We start from the raw sequence: 20658 nt of genomic DNA, 5'->3' as shown, positions 1-20658 counted from the left end.
TTTTCTTTTTTTTTAAAAAAGTATCTATTTTTGGCTGCGCTGGGTCTTTGCTGCTACGCACAAGCTTTCTCTAGTTGTAGTGAGTGGGGGCTACTCTTTAGTTGTGTTGTGCAGGCTTCTCATCGTGGTGGTTTCTCTTGTTGCAGAGCACACGCCCTAGGCACGTGGGCTTCAGTAGTTGTGGCACACGGGCTTAGTTGCTCCTCGGCATGTGGGATCTTCCCGGACCAGGGATCGAACTCGTGTCCCCTGCATTGGCAGGCTGATTCTTACCCACTGTACCACCTGGGAAGTCCCATCCCCGTTTTCATTCGTCTCCTTGCAGACCTTCTGAGAGGAAGCCATGGACAAGTGTCCATTGTCCATCACAGGGATGCTGTTTTGGACTGCAAGCCATCAGGCTCCTCTGCCCATGGGATTCTCCAGGCAAGAATCCTGGTGTAGGTTTTCATGCCCTCCTCCAGGGGATCTTTCCGAACCAGGGATGGAACCATGTCCCTCATGTCTCCTGCATTGGCAGGCAGGTTCTTTACCACTATCACCACCCGGGGAAGCCCAGTAACCACGATACAACCCTCCAAATGAGAAAAATCAACACGCACACAATACTTTGGTGCAGTACAAACATGCCCTACAGACTCCTCACAGTTTGCCTTGTTTCCTTGCTGGTCCACTGCCCTCGGGGAGACTGTGACTTGCATTTGGGACAGACAGCGTGTTCTGTGGGACGACCCTCCTTTGGGGTCCATTCAGTGCTTCCTCACGACCAGACTCTGAGCACACGTTGCTGATGGGAACATGGATGCTCCGGTCCTCTCAGCACCTCCCACCAGGGGCCATGTGATGTTGGCCTGGTCATGTCGGTGTCCGCCAGGTTCCTCCACGTTCATGTCTCCCTTCTGCCCTATTTAACTGTTAAGTGGTTGCTAGGAGATATTCCAAGGTTATTGGTCTTTGGGGCATCAATCCTCACCAAACTTCTACCCACCAGCCTCGGCCTCCGTGGCGACTCTCTGGAACTTGTCACCTCTGTCGCTCACAGTTGCCATCATTTTCCCTTCTGCGCTTACTGGTTACCATCCTGCAGAAGGCAGTGCTTTCCCTACCCTCACAGTCACTTATTCATCCACGAACTCATTCAGACCTTCCTCTTTGTTGGATGACTTATGTTCTGTTGCGGTCCGTGACTTGGCCACTGGGAGTCCCTTTGTGCACGTTTCTCTGGCCTTTGGCACGTTCTCAGCATTCAGCAGGCAGTCCCTTACTTCCTGTCACATAGGATGGTCCTGGTCTCCGCCTGGAGTCAGCTGTTCCTTCAAGGACCGCTGGTACCTTTTAGTAGAGGATGGAATTTAGAAACCAGGTTCTGGGTGTTCGAGTTCTCGTGTACTGGAGTGCTGTTGTTTCTGGGCCCTTTTGGCAGTCAGACATGTACACACACACACGCACACACGCACGCACACACACACACGCACACACAGCTGTAACCACTTCTGCAGCTACCTGCGCACATTTATCATAGACCATTTGTTCAGGGACTTTCCTGGTATTCCAGTGGTTAAGACTCCGTGCCACCAGTGCAGGGCGTGTGGGTTTGATCCCTGGTCAGGAACCAGGATCCTTTATGCCCTGTGGTACAGCCAAAAGAGTGAAAAAAAAAAAGAAAAACAACAACCCCAAACCCGCCATTTGTGCAGACTGTATGCTCCAGTTCTAGACGTCTCTTTTTCTGTCTTTTTCACTCTCTTCTGATAGTGAAAAATCTTGCTCCCCTTATCGACAATATAGTTCACGAATTGCGTAATTTAGGTATTTATTCAGTGTATCCAGCCACATCAGCCGTCGCCTCCCCCCTCCGCCTCCCCCCGACCCCAGCCACCTTGTGTCCTTACCTTCAGGATCCCACTGCCTCCGCTTTGCCTGAAGGTCCCCGGCCTGTTTCCTGTCCCACGTTATTTCACGGCTTTTGAAGCCACCTTTTAAATACCATCTCCCAGATGGGTATACTGGCTTGGACCTCTGCCCCAAATACCAGACTTCTGTTGAACTGGCTCCTCCGTAACTTTGAAGTTCGCTGAAGACATTTCCACAGGATGCTTAAAACTGAACTCCCTCCCAGTCTTCCCCTGCCTCCCAGACCTGACCTTCCAGTTTGCCTGTCTCAGTCAGCGACAACTCAGCTCTCATCCTTCCAGCGTCCAGGATGATTCCTGTGAAACTAGTCAAACTCCCCCCACCACACCCCCAACCTAAGCCCCTCCCTTGGCTTCCTGTCTCACTCCGCCAAAAGCTCGAAGCCTCCCAGTGTCTCAGCCGGGCAGCCCTCTGGCCCTCGGTCTGGCCGTTTCTCTTCAGGCAGGCTGGCCTTCTCACTTGCCCTCATCTCGCCTCTGTCTGAGCTTTGTCTTTGGCTCGAGAGGCTTTCCCCCAGGATCCACATGGCTTACTCCTTGCCCCTTCACTCCTCTAGACCCAGATGTCACCTTCTCCAGGAGGCCTTCCCTGATTGCCTGGTTTAAAATTGCAGTCCCCAGCCCTCTTCTCCCGGTCACCCCCCTCCCCCCAGCTTTATTTTCTTTTTCATAATTATTTTTATTTTTGGCTGCACTGGGTCTTGGCTGCTGCATGGACTTTTTTCTAGTTCTGGCGAGTGAGGGCTGCTTTCTGGTTGTGGTCCTTGGGCTTCTCAGTGTGGTGGCTGCCCTTGTTGCAGAGCACGGGCTCCAGGCTCACAGGCTCATGGTTTTGGTTTCTGGGCTCTAGAGTACAGGCTCAGTAGTTGCAGTGCGTGGGCTTAGTCGCTGCATGGCACGTGGGCTGGACCAGGCATCGAATCCGTGTCTCCTGCATTGGCAGGCAGATTCTTTACCACTGAGCCACCAGGGAGACACAGCTTTATTTTCTTTATCACCCTCATCTCCACTGGGCATATTACGTTCTTTCTTTGTGTCTCTCACTGCCAACCTGAATACAGGCTTCCCTCCCCTCCTAGGTCGGGAACTTCCGTCTGTTTTGTTCACTGCTGTATTCCTAGCACCGGGAACAGTGCCTGGCAAATAGGCCAAAAACCTATTCATTGTTAGTTGTAGAATACTTGTAAATGTAGTCAGTTCTCATTATTTGCATCGTTATATTGTACAGTCTTCATGAGAACTGAGCCATTGCTCCTAGGAGAAGCATAGGGTTGGGTCCCTTTGAGCCGCTGGTCACAGTGTTTTTGTCGATTGATCAGTCCATAACCTCGTTTTATATGTGTTCTGTTTAAAGACACCTTACTTAATATATACTGTTGATTCATTAGTATTGAACTCACTGCCAACCCTCGCTAGCATGCATGTCTGAGCAACTCATATGGGACACACTTGAGGGCAGCTCCCAGCCTTTCTGTGCTCAGGAACACTAGGCGGCACTTTAGCACCACCCCTGGGGACCGTTTCCAGGACCGAAATCACCAACAAAAGGCACAGAAATGCGAAAAGCTTGGAGCAGACAGACCGCAAAAAGGACGCGTGTTTGCAGTATGAACTAGTGGTCACCTTGTTTGACCTCAACTGGAATATGCACGTTGAGGAGCTCAAAATTTCTGTCACTCTGCATGTCTGCAAATGAATGAAAAACTGGTGCAAGTTTTGGTTTTGGGGGTTATATCTGGAGTGAATTTGCAATTGTGGAATCTGGAGATAATGAGGATGGACGGTGTTTGTTGAATGAATGAACACATTAATGAACTAACTCTCACAGAGTACGAGCTGCCAGGGTTTTCAAAGTTCTACCTGCAGAAGTAACAGTCATCTTTATCCTTTGTAGGGAGAAGTCATAAAATGGTATGTGTTTTTGATATCCTTTTGGGGAGAGCAGATTGGCCACAAGGTTAAGAAGATATGTGATTGGTAAGAAAAAGAAATAGTTTATTTCCTTTATTCCTTCATTCTCAGTAACCTCTAGTTTTCCTTAAATAGGTCTCTGAAAAGTAACACAGTGGTTGCAGAGGCTGCTGGGCTTTGTTACGTGATTTCTTTGCTCTAATGCCATGTTTTCAGACATTTAATTTGTCATCTGCCTTGCCAGTGTAATACTTAAGATAATTTGAAAGTAAACACCATGTTTTTAACATTCCCAGATTTGATTTCTTTCTTGGGAATTAAGGCTCAAGATCAATCCAGGAAGGAATCCAGGTTTACTATTTACTGCCTTTCTGTTGCTTTGAGCCACGCATCAGCGTATCTGTCCTCCTGGAGCGGATGGCTGCTCCTTTGCCCTGGGGAAGAGGGCCTGGCAAGTGGTGGAGAGGGTGGGCTCAGAGGGGCCCGCCTGCCAAATGAGGTGGTACAAGACCACGTGAACCTTTGAGAAACGCAGAGCAGTGTCCCAGCAAGAGTCAGTCTGTGACTGAGTTTTGTCACTAGTGGGGAAATAAGGCCACACCAAAACTCAAAAGAATGGCCTTTTGTTTCCTTATACTCTGGGAAATTTTAGCTGGCCTTGCTTTTTGCTGGGGTAAGGGTGGGACTTGGTTATTTCCTTTGGATCAGTGTTCACGAGAGTTTGATACACAGTCACTGGTGTTATGAAAAGTAATTTTAGGTGTTACATGGGCAAGCTTGTTCTTACTTTAATGCTAAGTCGCTTCAGTCGTGTCCGACTCTGTGGGACCCCATAGACGGCAGCCCACCAGGCTCCCCCATCCCTGGGATTCTCCAGGCAAGAATACTGGAGTGGGTTGCCATTTCCTTCTCCAATGCATGAAAGTGAAAAGTGAAAGTGAATTCACTCAGTCGTGTCCGACTCTTAGCGACCCCATGGACTGCAGCCTACCAGGCTCCTCTATCCATGGGATTTGCCAGGCAAGAGTACTGGAGTGGGGTGCCATCGTGTATATTTATTTTTATGTAGATGACAAAAACTATGGCCAACACATAAACCCCTGACTTCACAAATATCATTGCTTAAGATAAAGCTAGAGTAAGAATTTAATTTTGATGGTCAGAGCGTAGAGAGAAATAGAAAGCATGGCATTCAAATACTGAGGCAGCATGGGAGATCTTGCAGCTTGGGAGGTGTGGCCCTTCCTCCTTTCTGACCTGGTGTCACATGTCCCCAGGGGATGTTTACTGTGAAAGTGAAAGAAAGTGAAAATGAAGTCAGTCATGTTGAATTCTTTGCAACCCCATGGACTGTAGCCTACGAGTCTCCTCCATCCATGGAATTTTCCAGGCAAGAGTACTGGAGTGGGTTGCCATTTCCTTCTCCAGGGAATCTTCCCGACCCAGGGATTGAACCCAGGCCTCCCTCTTTGCAAGCACTTTTACTGTCTGAGCCACTGTAGCACGTGTCAAGGGCAAGTGCCAAGAATCCAGAACTTTTTTCTCCCTTGATTTTCTTTTTTTATTTCAAGTTTTTTGTTTTTTAAAAAAAATGCATTATAATTAGTTGCTTTACAATATTAATTTCAGCTGTAAACCCTGCAAGTCAGCCATATGTATGCGTATATCTCCTCCCTCTGGACCCTTCCTCCCGCTGCCTCATCCCACCCCTCTTGGTCATCACAGAGCTCTGAGCTGGGCCCCCTGTGCTGCACAGCAGCTTCCCACTAGCTAGCTGTTTCACACATGGGAGTGCATATATGTCAGCGCTGCGCTCTCAATTTGTCCTGTCTTCTCCTTCCCTGCCGGAGAAGGCGATGGCACCCCACTCCAGTACTCTTGCCTGGAAAATCCCATGGACGGAGGAGCCTGGTAGGCTGGAGTCCATGGGGCCGCTAAGAGTCGGACACGACTGAGCGACTTCACTTTCACTTTTCACTTTCATGCATTGGAGAAGGAGATGGCAGCCCACTCCAGTATTCTTGCCTGGAGAATCCCAGGGATGGGGGAGCCTGGTGGGCTGCCGTCTATGGGGTCGCACAGAGTCGGACACGACTGAAGCGACTTAGCAGCAGCAGCAGCAGCTTCTTCCCTGCTGTGTCCACAAGCCGTCTCTACATCTGTGTCTCTTATTTCTCTGTCCTTTTTTTTAAGGTAATTACTGTGTGTTCTTTGACTTATACACTCCCAGGTCGTGGTGAATTTAGAACATTGAAATTGGGAATGAGCTTTTAGGAATCATTGAGAGCAGAAATGGAATTTGGAGCCAAGAGAGAGTTGGCTAAATCCGTGGAATTCAGTGGACATTTGTCCAGTGTCCATCTGCAAGGCTGTAGCACGGCCAGGTGCCTGTGTCTGCACCTTTTTCTCCCAGAGGGCTGCTTTTATTCTGGTTTGGAGGAAATGTGCCCAGATGGTGTATTCAGTTTAGCTCTAGTTTTCTATACCGCTTCCTATAGTTCTGACGGCTGCGGCGCTGTCTCAAATCCTGTCTTCTAGTTACCACTGCCACGTTTATCCCTACCCAAACACAGCCGAGGAGCGCAGAGAGATCCAAGAGGGACTGAATACCCGGATTCAAGATCTTTACACTGTGAGTGAACCAGAAACTTACCTCCTTATCTGAGGGCTTGTGAAACATTTACAAATCCGTTTAGTTTTTTTTTAATATGGAAAATTTTGGTTGTGGACAAATCAAGACGTTTTAGGGAGACTGGAATGTCACCTCCTTTCTCTTCATGGGAGTTTCATTTTAGCAGCCTGTTAGAAACCTAGATGGTTTCTAAATGATGGGGCTTTAAAAAAAAAAGGAGTCTGATTATCTTTGATCTGCTGAAGTGTAATTCTTCATCAGATAGGATGAGTGAGCCCCATGTAAAGTGCTGGCTGTACTTTTACCAGCACTGTTTTAAGTCATCTTTCTCCTTAGAAGTTCACTCTGACCCATTTGAGCAAAAGAGGGTTTCTTGGCAGAATGGGATGGGAATTGGTGGCTCCTGGGGTTGACAGGAAGTGGGGTGAGGCTGGAGTGGGTAAGAACTAGGGACCTAGGTCTCTGGGCCCAGCTAGGCCATCATGCTGCCCTGGGGACCACAACACCTCACTGTTCCTGTGCCCTGAGCTCCTGTTTGGGAGAGGCAGCTCCAGGCCTGGAGGAGGACTGAACTTCCTTCCTTCCTGGGGGGGAGAGAGTCCCCCCCGCCCAGCGGAGGTCAGGTGCCTGGCAGATGCTCCACAGAGATCCTGTGTGTTTGTCTTCACCCAGGTGCTTCACAAAACCGAGGACTATTTAAGGCAAGTGCTGTGTAAAGCCGCCGAGTCGGTCTACAGCCGCGTGATCCAGGTGAAGAAGATGAAAGCCATTTACCACATGCTGAACATGTGCAGCTTCGACGTGACCAACAAGTGCCTCATCGCTGAGGTCTGGTGTCCTGAGGCTGATTTGCACGAGCTGCGAAGGGCACTGGAGGAGGGCTCGGTGAGGTGGCTCTCCCCTCCCCTCCCCTCTCTTCCCTCCCCTCCCCTCCCCTCCTCTCCCGGCTGGCCCTTTCCTGCCCAAGGTTGGAGTGTGTCTCATCAAGCTCAGGGCGATGAGATAGACAGGAGAGGACACCATGTGGATGCTTTTGAACTGAAATTGCAGTCACTCACTGGAAGCTCTGTGCACGTGCATTCTTTTTTCCTTAATTGAAGTTTAGTTGCTTTACAGTGTTTTCCTGTATATGGCAAAGTGATCTGCACAGGCTTTTAAAACAAACCTTTCATTTTATGTTGGAATATAACCGATTAACAATGTTGTGATAGTTTCAGGTGGACAGCAAAGGGACTCAGCCATGCCTATACAGGTATCCACTCTCCCCCAACCCCCCTCCCATCCAGGTTGCCACATCACATTGAGCAGAGTTCCCTGTGCTGTACAGGAGGTCCTTATTGGTTATCTGTCTAAATATAGCACTTGCAGTGGCATTTGTAATTTGCTCGTTTGAGTAAGTAGTTCAGTGACATGTTTTACAAGTCAAAAAAATATTATTAAAGAACCAGTGAAGGGACTTCCTTGTACCCAAAGCCTCAGTTTTGTTCAGTTCCCCTGCTCAAGACAACCCTTGTTTTAGTTTTATTATGTCTTTGAGTTTCTTAATCATAGATCAAATAGGAATATATAAAAGGGGAGAATTCCCTTTCTTCACAATAAATTATGTGCTATTTATACTTTCTTTTCTTTTAAGAAAACTTCCCTGTTTTATAGCTATTTAATATCCGGATGGAATTGTTGTTACATGGTTTATGGAACTAGTCCCGGTCATTTAGGTGGTTTCCAGCTTTGCGAATACCACCAGCACAGAGACTAACACTTGACCTTTGACAATTCAGACACACACAGATTTGCCAGATAACTGGGTAGATTCCCAGGATGGAATTGCTGGATCAGTTTTGCCAGATACTTGCTAGATGAATGCAACCAATTGTTGCATTTCCCTCTATTTTGAGTGAGGGTGAATATCTTTCTTTCATTAAAAAAAAGAAAAATCTGTTTTAGTTTTGGCTGTGCTGGATGTTTGTTGCTGCTCTGGGGCGAGTGGGGGCTACTCTAGTTGCGGTGTGCGTCTCTAGTTGCAGGGCATGGGCTTAGTTGCCCCTAGGCATGTGGTATCTTCCCAGACCAGGGATCAAACCCAGGTCCCCTACACTGGCAGGTAGACTCTTAACCACTGGACCACCAGGGAAGTCCTGAATGTCTTTTTGGATGTTTAAGGGCCTTTGAATTTTCACCTTCGGGTGAGCTCTCTGTTCACATGCTTTGCCCATTTTCCACTTGGGGGTTGGTCCTTTTCTTACTAATTTCCTTAGCTTGTTGTCTGTGATACAAGAACAAATACTCTCCCCCAATTCTGTCACTTGTCTTACGGTGTTTCTTTCTGTTTGTTTGCTTCGGTCATGCGGAAGTTTTTGGTTAAATATACTTCCATTTGTTCAACTTGGTTGAACCCATTAATCTCAGTTCCTGTGGTCTCTGAACTTTGCTGCTGCTGCTAAGTCACTTCAGTCGTGTCCGACTCTGCAACCCCATAGACAGCAGCCCACCAGGCTCCCCCATCCCTGGGATTCTCCAGGCAAGAATACTGGAGTGGGTGCCATTGCCTTCGTCCTCTGAACTTTGAATAATAGGTTATTCTCACTTTAGGACTATGGGCTCTGTCTCCCGTGTTCCTGTGTGAGTTTTTTTTTAACTGGGGTATAGGTGTTTTACAATGTTGTGTTAGTTTCTGCTATACAAGAGGTTTTTCTATCTTAAAACTTAGTTCTTTACTGAAAATAACAGGTTTACATACTTCAGCAAAGAAACATGTTTTCTTATGAGCTTTTGATTAATCACTTTGTTTCTTCACATAATTCTGTGATGGTACAAAAACATCAAATTAATGATGGCATAAAAATAGTTATTCTGGAGTATGGGGCATCTGTTGTATTTATTTAAAGGTATAGATGACTCTCATTTATTGAGGTAGCATCAGTTTTGAGAGACATGACTGGTACTCTAGTGCATACATGTGTATGTAAGTAGCCCCAGGGTTGCCAATATAAAACTGGAATTTAGTGGTTTATCTCCTAAAAATGTTCAAGAGAAATTTAGAGACAGCTACAGTATTACCTAATAAAAATGAAATATAGGGAAGGATAAATCAGAATGTCAGTATGGCAACATTTTGGTTTTTTTTGTTTTACTCATCACTGCCCACTTCCCACCACTCAGCCTTGCTAGATTCTTCCTTCTGTAAGACCGCAACCCCCAGGCGTACCCCACCTGCCCACCCCAGGAGCCTCCCTCAGTTCCTCCTGTCACTCCTGCTGTACTTGAACCTCCTGGGGGGTGGTGATCAGCACTTCCCCATGTGGCCCTGCACAGGGCCTTGTCATAGCAGGCCACCAAGATTTGTTGAAAGAGCTCTTGGGTGGTAATGTTTTCTTTTTTGCTTCTTTTCATGTGAAAGAGAGAGAGCGGTGGTACGATCCCCTCATTCATGAACACAATCCCAACAAAAGAAACTCCCCCAACTCTGATCCGTACCAACAAATTCACCGAGGGGTTTCAGAACATCGTGGATGCCTACGGGGTCGGGAGCTACCAAGAGGTGAACCCAGGTTGGAAGCCTGTATTTGCTAGTCTTTATATTTTATGCATTCTGTACATCACTGCTGCTTTTTTTCCCCTGTGAGAATGTAATAGATATTTGGAAAGATAGGCTCACTAGTAACTGTTTTGTTAATTAGTATAAGCTGTTTATTTTATTTTTGAATGTGCCTGGGGGCATGTGGAATCATACTTCCCCCAGCCCGGGATTAAACCCATGCCCCTGCATTGGAAGCATGCAGTCTTAATCACTGGACCACCAGGGAAGTCCCTAAAGTGTTCTTTTTAACCTGTCAATTCTCTCTTGAGAATTTGGGAGAAAGTCAAGATCATTATATGCGGTCGTGTTTGCATTAACTAGAAATTTCTGCCTCTGCTGCCAGTCAGAAATCTCTTGCTTTTCCTGCAGCTCTCTTCACCATCATCACTTTCCCCTTTTTATTTGCCGTGATGTTTGGAGACTTTGGACATGGTTTTGTGATGTTCTTATTTGCCCTCCTGTTGGTGTTAAATGAAAATCATCCCAGACTAAATCAGTCACAAGAGGTAAAAACATAAACCCTCCAGCTCATTATCTCCTGTGAGGTAGCATTAGTAGTGATTACCTTCTGTTTGACTAGAAAAAGAGACATTTAAAAATGTTTCATTTTTGGCGATAACCGAAACCCGAGACCTAGGTGGGGTGGGTCTTCATTCTTGTGTGATGGCAAGTTCCGTGCCATGAACTTGATTTTTATTTATATATATATGTATTTTTTAAGTGTTTCGTTTATTTGGCTGTGCTGGATCTTAGTTGCAGCATGCAAACTCTTAGTTGCAGCATGTGGGATCTAGTTCCCTGACCAGGGATCACACCCGGGTCCCCTGCACTGGGAGTGCAAAGTCTTAGCCACTTGACTGCCGGGAACGTCCCCATGAGCTTGATTGTGAGCAGTCTGGAGAGGAGCGGTTAAGAATGTGCCCAGACTAACTCGATCACTTCCGCTCCTGTTCCCCGTGGTCCTGTCTCACTGACCACACTTCGCTCCCCACAGATCATGCGGATGTTCTTCAATGGTCGCTATATCCTCCTGCTGATGGGGCTGTTCTCAGTGTACACGGGCCTCATCTACAACGACTGCTTTTCCAAGTCAGTCAACCTCTTCGGCTCCAGGTGGAACGTGTCTGCCATGTACAGCTCCAGTCACAGCCCAGAGGAGCAGAGGAAGATGGTGCTTTGGAAGTGAGTGTCTGCCCGGCTGCCAGATGGTGTCTAAGGTGGAGGGTGTCACTCCGAGGCTCCCTCCCCCATCACAGGAGGCCCTCACCCTTCTTTTGTGTTACAGTGACAGCGTCGTCAGGCGCCACGGCGTGTTGCAGTTGGATCCCAGTGTTCCCGGAGTGTTCCGAGGCCCTTACCCTTTTGGCATTGATCCCGTGAGTATACTCCTCCCCTTAATACCTCAAGTTTCTCGCTAGTACCACCTTATTTTTCAATGAAAAATGTTGTTAGTTTTGACCACTCCGTGTGGCTTACTCCCTTAGGAGTAAGGGCCTTAGTTCCCTGACCAGGGATACCTCAGGGCCCTAATCATTGGACCACCAGGAATTCCCAGGATCACCTAGCTTTAACTGTCACAGAGGTTTCACAGACTGTTCAGCACAGTTCAGGTGGTTGGTTGGTTCTCGGAGGGGGTTTCTGTCTGGATGACAGAGGCTCACCGTGTATTCCGAGTTAGGCTGGTGTGCAGATGAAGCTGACAGTCCGTTTGAGAAGCCAGGATCAGTGCCTGAGTGCAGGTCCACAGAGAGCTGGGGTTACAGTCTGTCCTACTCCCTGACCCCTTGATTCTAGTGGAAAGTGCCATGGAAAGTGCCGTGGAACGTGTGCTGCTGCTTCCGTTTCTTTGGGCACATTGTTTTTTTATCTTTTGCTTTAGAAAGAAATAGTGTGGAATTTTAGAATGGGAAAGGGAGCTTATGCTTATCATGGTGCTTATTGAGGTGGTGGTTTGAAAGGGGAAAAGTGTGGGGAGAAGGAAAGAGGCATTGGCTCTGGGGCTGGGGCTGTCCCCACCCTACCCGCCCCGCCGTGGGGCTCGGCAGGCGGCTGCTTGTGAGGCCCAGGCAGCGTCTCTCTAGACTCGGGGTTCTTCTCGAGGAATCTCAGCCTTAAGAGAAGAGCTTAGAAACTACCTCAAGGGACTTCCTTGGTGGTCCAGTGTCTCAGACTCTGCCATCCTGATGCAGGGAACCTGGGTTCGATCCCTGACCAGGGAACTAGATCTTACATGCCACAGCTAAGAGTTCACATGCCGCAAGTAAAGATCCTGCATGCTGCAGCTAAGACTGGGCGCAGCCAAGTAAACAAAGCTGCGTCAGAATTGGTTTGGAGGGAGGTGATACAGTAGTGAAAAGAACTCACTGACAGGAGTCTATCATCCCTTTATCTGAGCTCTCCAAGGGAACCTCTCTCCTAATTGTTCATTCTTGTCTCTAAACATAATTTACATAATTGAATAGTGTTGCCTCGAGTCTTAATACGATAGGAAACTTGAAAAGGCTTGACCAGGGTTTTCCCTAAGGAATAGCACTTTTATCCTAAGGCAGTTGAAGGGAGTTAAAGTTTTCTTTTTTGGTGTTTTGTTTTGTCTTTAGATTTGGAACTTGGCCACCAATCGTCTCACTTTTCTAAACTCTTTCAAAATGAAGATGTCTGTGATTTTAGGGATTACTCACATGACTTTTGGAGTCATTCTGGGAATATTTAACCACTTGTAAGTACAGATTTTTTTAAAAACCAGTATTTATAAATCAATTTCTTAACCTTTGCTTGATGATAGACTGCCTAGATCTTAAAGGCAGCCAGTATAGGGGTATGTTGTATTCATATGATCCTGTTTTGATGATCCGTTTTTTGGCAGCTTCTTTAATGGCACTCCACTCCAGTACTTTTGCCTGGGAAATCCCATGGACAGAGGAGCCTGGTGGCTACAGTCCATGGGGTTGCAAAGAGTCGGACACGACTGAGCGACTTCACTTTCACTTTCATTTGATTCAGCAAATATTTGTTGAGCATATAGAATGTGCCTGGCACTGTTAGGGGTTGAACAGAGAGATCAGAAAAAAGTTTTCACCCTCATGGAGTTTATGTTCAAGTGAGGGAGACATGCAGCATGTTCATTCACATTTATTTCCAGAGGTGATTTTTGTCCTATTCTTTTTTATTTTATAAATCAAAAACTTTTGGTTTGTTTCTTACAGCTGGTATATTAGAAGTAAGAGATGATGTCTTTTTTCTTCTAATTGAATCTGAAAGGGAAAGACTAGTCTTCTCTCCTGTCCTCACATCTTTTTGTGATTATATCTGGATCATAACACATGATGTGATTCTGAGATAGGCTTTGTCACAGAGAATTTAAGATTAATTTCCTCTTTACTTTTTATCTTAGTCCAGCTGCGTGCTGCCACTAAGACCCGGTGCAGCCAAATAAGTAAATGTTAAAACATTTGTTCATGGGTTAATCAATTCTGTTTTTTGCCCTAGGCATTTCAGGAAGAAGTTCAATATTTGTCTGGTTTCCATACCAGAACTGCTCTTCATGCTCTGCATCTTTGGATACCTTATATTTATGATCATCTATAAGTGGCTGGTTTATTCAGCCGAAACCTCCAGAACTGCTCCTAGCATTCTGATTGAATTTATTAGCATGTTTTTATTCCTGGCTAGTGACACAGGTGGTCTTTACCCAGGGCAGGTAAACAATCTTTTTTTTTTCTTCCCCCATTCTTAGGAACTCAAGGGAAGTCCTCACGAGAGCCTTTTTGTTTCGATCAGTAGAGTGGTTAAAGGTGCTTCCCACAGCCTCCCAGGCACTGAGCGGCTTTCTGTTTCTCTCTGTTATCACGGGGGTGTCATTCTGCCATGAGTGCTATCTCCAGGGCTCTGGTCACTCCTTAGCTGTCAGAAGTGGTGGGGAAAGAATGTGTTATTGGAGGGTTCCCGAGTACTGCTCATCCATCTGTCTTTCCAGTTTTTTGTTTTCTTTTTGTTTTTTCCAGTTTTTTTCTTTTTAAATAATTTTATTTATTTATTTATATTTAAATAATACCACTGAGCCACCAGGGGAAGCCCCTCCGGTTTCTTTAAAGTCAGTCTCTGACTCAGCCAGGCTTTCAGAGTACTGGCAGTTGGACCGTGGCACATGGTCCTCTCCAGAAATGACTTTTCTGTGTAGATGCACGTTTGTGTGATGCCACCCATATCAGCTATGAGTTTAAGAAACAAAAGGTGAAGACCCTCTGACAAATATAATTTAGCTTGCGTTTACTTTACGTTCCTTGCTAAAGACATTCTGCTTGATTGTCACTAGTTTCAGCGTACCAATGACACTGTTGGTACGTCTTTGCATTTCAACCGGCTTCCTCCCCGTCTGCACCAACAGGAGCATATCCAGAGGCTGCTGCTGGTCATCACAGTGTTGTCAGTCCCCGTGCTTTTCTTGGGAAAACCACTCTTCCTGCTGTGGCTGCACAGGGGGCGCAATTGTTTTGGGGTCAGCAGGGTAAGTGTGAGTTCGGATGCATGTTTGTTGATGGTGAGCAAAGTCTGTTTTTAGCTGTGGAAAGTTTTGTAAGGAAAACACCTTCCAGGAATGCCAGTGGCTAAGACTCCACGCTTCCTCTGCGGCGGGCATTGGTTCAATCCCATCGGGGAACTAAGGTCCTGCTTGCTGTGCAGTGCAGCCAAAGAAATAAATAAATAGATTTGGAAAAAAAACAGAACACCTTCCATGGGGTCCAGGCTTTGATTTAAAAGCTAAAGCTTCCCTCACTGAGCACTCTGGGGTTGGCTGTTCTGCAGAGGCATGGTGCCAGGAACCTGCACATCTGGGCATGGGAAACTGGTCCCCCTTTCATGAACCCCAAACCTAACAGGAGCTTGCACTGAAATCTTTCAGTGATGCTGGTCATAACTACAGTGTTTTTCTTCCTTATTCTTGCCTCTTCATTTTTTAAAGTGCTTTTTTAATTTAAGTAACATAATTAAAGGAAATGTGGGAAATACAGAAAATAGTGCCTTGAAGTTTTCCTATACAGTTACAAACAGTGTTAACCATTTGTTCAGTTTCTTTTCAGACTGTTTTCTTGTTTGTCTGTATTTCTTTTTTTTAAAAATTCTGGTGCTGGGGTGGGGGAAGTATTGTGGCAAAATACACATGATGTAAATTTTCCATCCTCACCGGTTTTAGGTGCACAGTTCAGTGTACACCTAAAGTACACACTGGCATTAAGTATTTCGCACTGTGCATACAGCCTCCCACCTGTCTCCAGAACTCTTCCGTCTAAACTTCCATCTAAACTGAGACTTCATATCCATTAACACGAATTCCCCATTTCCTCTCATCCCAGCCCTTGGCAACTACCCTTCTACTTTGTGTGTGTATGAATTTGACTGCTTTAGGTATCTCATACAAGTGGAATCAGGTAATATTCTCCTTCTGTTTTAGCATAATGTCCTCAAGATTGATCCATGTTGTAACCTGTGTCTGAATTTCCTTCCTGGGAATTCCCTGGCGGTCCACCAGTTGGGACTCTGTGCTCACTGCTGAGACTTGCCTGGGTACAATCCCTAGATGAGGAACTGAGATCCCACAAACTATGTGGTGCCAAAAATAAAAAAGGAAGAGAAAGAATTTCCTTCCTTTTTTTCCCCCCCGACTTTTTGACTGCACTCCATAGTATGTGGGATCTTTGTTCCCTGACCAGGGATTGAACCTGTACCCCTTGCATTGGAAGATGGAGTCTTAACCACCAGACCACTACGGAGGACCCTTCCTTCCTTTTTAAGGCTGAATAATATTCCATTGTGTGGATAGACTGCATTTTGCTTCTCAGTTCATCCACGAATGGGCACTTAGGTTGTTTTCACCTTTTAGCTGCTGTGAACAATGCTGCTCTGAATGTGGGTATAAAAATATCCATTGGAGTCTTTAGCTTTTAGTTCTTCTGGGTATATACTAGAAATGATGGTTCTTTGTTTAGTGTTTTGGGGAGCCACTGACCTGTTCCACAGTGGCTACACCATTTTACATTCCCATCAGCAATGCACAGGAGTTCTTCCACACCCCAATCAGCACTTACGTAGTCTCTGTTTTTTTAACAACAGCCATCCTATTGGGTATAATATGCTCATTTTCTTTTAAAGGGCTTTTTGTTCCTGAAGAGCTGAGTCTTTTACAGAGTTGAAGGGGTTCTAACTTTGATGTTGTCACAACCTTGTGATTTTAAAGGCACTGACTCTGCTTTCTTTGGGTTGTTTTTAGAGTGGCTACACACTTGTAAGGAAAGATAGCGAGGAAGAAGTTTCTTTGCTGGGAGGCCAAGACATAGAAGAGGGGAACAACCAAATGGAAGATGGATGTAGAGAAGTGATGTGTGAAGAGGTAACCTTTTCAGTTACTGTTGTTGATGTGAGGAGCCAGACTTGCACAGAGATGATCGTCACAACAAGAGTGATAAGAATCACCTTTTTTTTAAAATTAATTTTTACTGGAGTCTAGTTGACTTACCATCTGTGCTAATTTCAGGTATACAGCAAAGTGCATCAGTTATACATACACATACCAGTTCAGTTCAGTTGCTCGGTTTTGTCTGACTCTCTGCGACCTCATGGACTGCAGGACGCCAAGCTTCCCTGTCCATCACCAACTCCCAGAGTTGTTCAAACTCGTGTCCATCGAATCAGTGATGCCATCCAACCTCTCGTCCTCTGTTGTCCCCTTCTCCTCCTGCCTTCAAGCTCTCCTAGTATCAGGGTCTTTTCCGATGAGTCAGCTCTTTGCATCAGGTGGCCAAAGTATTGGAGCTTCAGCTTCAGAATCAGTCCTTCCAATGAATATTTGGGACTGATTTCCTTTAGGATGGACTGGTTTGATCTCCTTGCAGTCCAAGGACTCAAGAGTCTTCTCAAACACCACAGTTCAACAGCATTAATTCTTTGGTGCTCAGCTTTCTTTATATGTATCCATTTAGATTCTTTTCCCATATAGGTCATCACAGAGTACTGAGTAGAGTTCCCTGCGGTATACAGGAGGTCCTTATTAGTTGTCTGTTTTGTATATAGTAATGTGAATATGTCAATCCCAATATTCCAGTTTATCCTTTCCCCCACTGTCCCTTGGTAACCATACATTTATTTTCTCTATCCGTGACTCTGTTTCTATTCATTGATAGTAATCATCTTAAACATCAAAATTCAAAGCAAAACAACCATTCCTCAAAGCTTTCCAAATACTATTCTCTTCATAGAATTGTCATCATAAGGATTTGGGGTTAACATTTTGTGGTTCTCAGTCTTACAATGGGATTTATAGCATTAACATCACAAGTTGTGATATTAAATGACTTAAGGTGCTGTGAACATTGCTTTCAGAAGATTCTCATCTCCATGAGAACTTCTCCATAATTGTAAGAAAGAGACCCTGTTCACACTGGCTTCAGGGGGATTCTGCTGGCTCAGGTCAGGACAAGGGGAGAATGGGCCTCAGGCTGGTGGGGCTCTGGATTCCAATCCCAGCAAGTCTAGCTTGGGTTTTCTTTGCAAGTTTGCTTCACATTCTGAAGCCAGTTGGCCCCACGATGTTGGAACTGTAGCCACAGCGAGCACTGGGCTCATTTTCTTCAGTCTTTCAATCAGAGAAAAGCCGTGAAGAAGAATCCTAAGGAAGTGCTGTGATTGGCCTGGCTGGCGTCACTCATCATCCCGAAACCAGTGACTGCTGTAGCTGTCTACACAGGCTACCACAGCCACACACTTGGGGGCTTGAACTGAAGAAATTTATTTCTCACGGTTTTGGAGGCCAGATATCCAAGGGCACGGTGTTGGCAGGGTCAGTTTCTTCTGGGGCTTCTCTCTGTGGCTGTGTCCCCATGTGGCCTTATTGCTGTGCGTGCATCTCTGTTGTCTCTTCTTATAAAGAGGTCGGTCCTACTGGATCAGGCCCCAACCTTAGACCTTATTTAACACATCACCTCCTTGAAGGCCCCGTCTCCACACATACTCATATTGGGGATTAGGGCTTCAACGTATGACTGTTGGAGGGGACACATTTAGCTAATAATGACTGGCTATGGATCCAAACACCCTCTTCCAACAACACAAGAGAAGACTCTACACATGGACATCACCAGATGGTCGACACTGAAATCAGATTGATTATATTCTTTGCAGCCAAAGATGGAGAAGCTCTATACAGTCAACAAAAACAAGACTGGGAGCTGACTGTGGCTCAGATCATGAACTCCTTATTGCCAAATTCAGACTTAAACTGAAGAATGTAGGGAAAACCACTAGACCATTCAGGTATGACCTAAATCAAATCCCTTATGATTATACAGTGGAAGTGAGAAATAGATCTAAGGGACTAGATCTGATAGATAGAGTGCCTGATGAACTATGGACGGAGGTTTGTGACATTGTACAGGAGACAGAAATCAAGACCATCCCCATGGAAAAGAAATGCAAAAAAGCAAAATGGCTGTCTGGGGAGGCCTTACAAATAGCTGTGAAAAGAAGAGAAGCAAAAAGCAAAGGAGAAAAGGAAAGATATAAGCATCTGAATGCAGAGTTCCAAAGAATAGCAAGGAGAGAGAAGAAAGCCTTCCTCAGCGATCAATGCAAAGAAATAGAGGAAAACAACAGAATGGGGAAGACTAGAGATCTCTTCAAGAAAATTAGAGATACCAAGGGAACATTTCATGGAAAGATGGGCTCGATAAAGGACAGAACTGGTATGGACCTAACAGAAGCAGAAGATATTAAGAAGAGGTGGCAAGAATACACAGAAGAACTGTACAAAAAAGATCTTCACGACCCAGATAATCATGATGGTGTGATCACTCACCTAGAGCCAGACATCCTGGAATGTGAAGTCAAGTGGGCCTTAGAAAGCATCACTATGGACAAAACTAGTGGAGGTGATGGAATTCCAGTTGAGCTATTTCAAATCTTGAAAGATGATGCTGTGAAAGTGCTGCACTCAATATGCCAGCAAATTTGGAAAACTCAGCAGTGGCCATAGGACTGGAAAAGGTCAGTTTTCATTCCAATCCAAAAGAAGGGCAATGCCAAAGAATGCTCAAACTACCATACAATTGCACTCATCTCACACGCTAGTAAAGTAATGCTCAAAATTCTCCAAGCCAGGCTTCAGTAATACGTGAACTGTGAACTTCCAGATGTTCAAGCTGGTTTTAGAAAAGGCAGAGGAACCAGAGATCAAATTGCCAACATCCGCTGGATCATGGAAAAAGCAAGAGAGTTCCAGAAAAACATCTATTTCTGCTTTACTGACTATGCCAAAGCCTTTGACTGTGTGGATCACAATACAGTGTGGAAAATTCTGAAAGAGATGGGAATACAGACCACCTGACCTGCCTCTCGAGAAACCTATAAGCAGATCAGGAAGCAACAGTTAGAACTGGACATGGAACAACAGACTGGTTCCAAATAGGAAAAGGAGTAAGTCAAGGCTGTATATTGTCACCCTGCTTATTTAACTTATATGCTGAGTACCTCATGAGAAATGCTGGGCTGGAAGAAGCACAAGCTGGAATCGAGATTGCCGGGAGAAATATCAATAACCTCAGATATGCAGATGACACCACTCTTACGGCAAAAAGGGAAGAGGAACTAAAAAGCCTCTTGATGAAAGTGAAAGAGGAGAGCGAAAAGTTGGCTTAAAGCTCAACATTCAGAAAACGAAGATCATGGCATCTGTCCGTCCCATCACTTCATGGCAAATAGATGGGGAAACAGTGGAAACAGTGTCAGGCTTTATTTTTGGGGGCTCCACAATCACTGCAGATGGTGACAGCAGCCATGAAATTAAATGATGCTTACTCCTTGGAAGAAAAGTTATGACCAACCTAGATAGCATATTGAAAAGCAGAGACATCACTTTGCCAACTAAGGTTCGTCTAGTCAAGGCTATGGTTTTTCCAGTGGTTATGTGTGGATGTGAGAGTTGGACTGTGAAGAAGGCTGAGCGCTGAAGAATTGATGCTTTTGAACTGTGGTGTTGGAGAAGACTCTTGAAAGTCCCTTGGACTGCAGGGAGGTCCAACCAGTCCATTCTGAAGGAGATCAACCCTGGGATTTCTTTGGAAGGAATGATGCTAAAGCTGAAACTCCAGTACTTTGGCCACCTCATGCAAAGAGTTGACTCATTGGAAAAGACTCTGATGCTGGGAGGGATTGAGGGCAGGAGGAGAAGGGGACGACCGATGATGAGATGGCTGGATGGCATCACGGACTTGATGGACTTGAGTCTGTGAACTCCAAGAGTTGGTGATGGACAGGGAGGCCTGGCGTGCTGCGATTCATGGGGTCGCGAAGAGTCAGACACAAGTGAGTGACTGAACTGAACTGAACTGAACTGAACTGGTGGATCCAGGGTGAGACGGGAGCAGAAGCATCTCCTCCCAGGGAAGGGGAGCGCAGTCCTGGCGGACAGAACCAGCGTGTTCGCTGCTCTTGGCTGCTTTATTTTCTTAGAAACTCTTTGGCTGTTCAATGAGGACTAAACAAGATTTCTTTCAGTTAGCCTTTTGTAATTATTATGTAATTTAGTGCTTTAATTTGAGACAATAATTAACGTTCTAAGGTCATGAAAACACAAAAAG

The 20658-nt window shown here is 45.7% G+C and overlaps 1 protein-coding gene across 2 annotated transcripts in view; it reads left to right on the top strand.

The window, feature by feature from the left end:
- The window catches only part of ATP6V0A2 (ATPase H+ transporting V0 subunit a2), a 43300-nt gene that overhangs the window by 16215 nt on the left and 6427 nt on the right, over positions 1-20658 (top strand). Inside the window, exons 7-17 of one of the 2 annotated variants that reach the window (XM_012097690.4) lie at positions 3808-3890; positions 6363-6456; positions 7129-7341; positions 9854-10004; positions 10403-10539; positions 11028-11215; positions 11319-11409; positions 12631-12749; positions 13520-13730; positions 14418-14537; positions 16299-16418. In XM_012097690.4, coding sequence (XP_011953080.2) covers positions 3808-3890; positions 6363-6456; positions 7129-7341; positions 9854-10004; positions 10403-10539; positions 11028-11215; positions 11319-11409; positions 12631-12749; positions 13520-13730; positions 14418-14537; positions 16299-16418 — 1527 coding nt within the window. Of the gene's footprint in view, positions 1-3807; positions 3891-6362; positions 6457-7128; positions 7342-9853; positions 10005-10402; positions 10540-11027; positions 11216-11318; positions 11410-12630; positions 12750-13519; positions 13731-14417; positions 14538-16298; positions 16419-20658 lie in introns of those variants that run through there. The other variant, XM_060401095.1, reaches the window with a different exon arrangement.

Source organism: Ovis aries, chromosome 17 (assembly GCF_016772045.2).
Source record: "Ovis aries strain OAR_USU_Benz2616 breed Rambouillet chromosome 17, ARS-UI_Ramb_v3.0, whole genome shotgun sequence".
NCBI lineage: Eukaryota > Metazoa > Chordata > Mammalia > Artiodactyla > Bovidae > Ovis > Ovis aries.
This window is presented reverse-complemented; position numbering and strand designations above follow the sequence as displayed.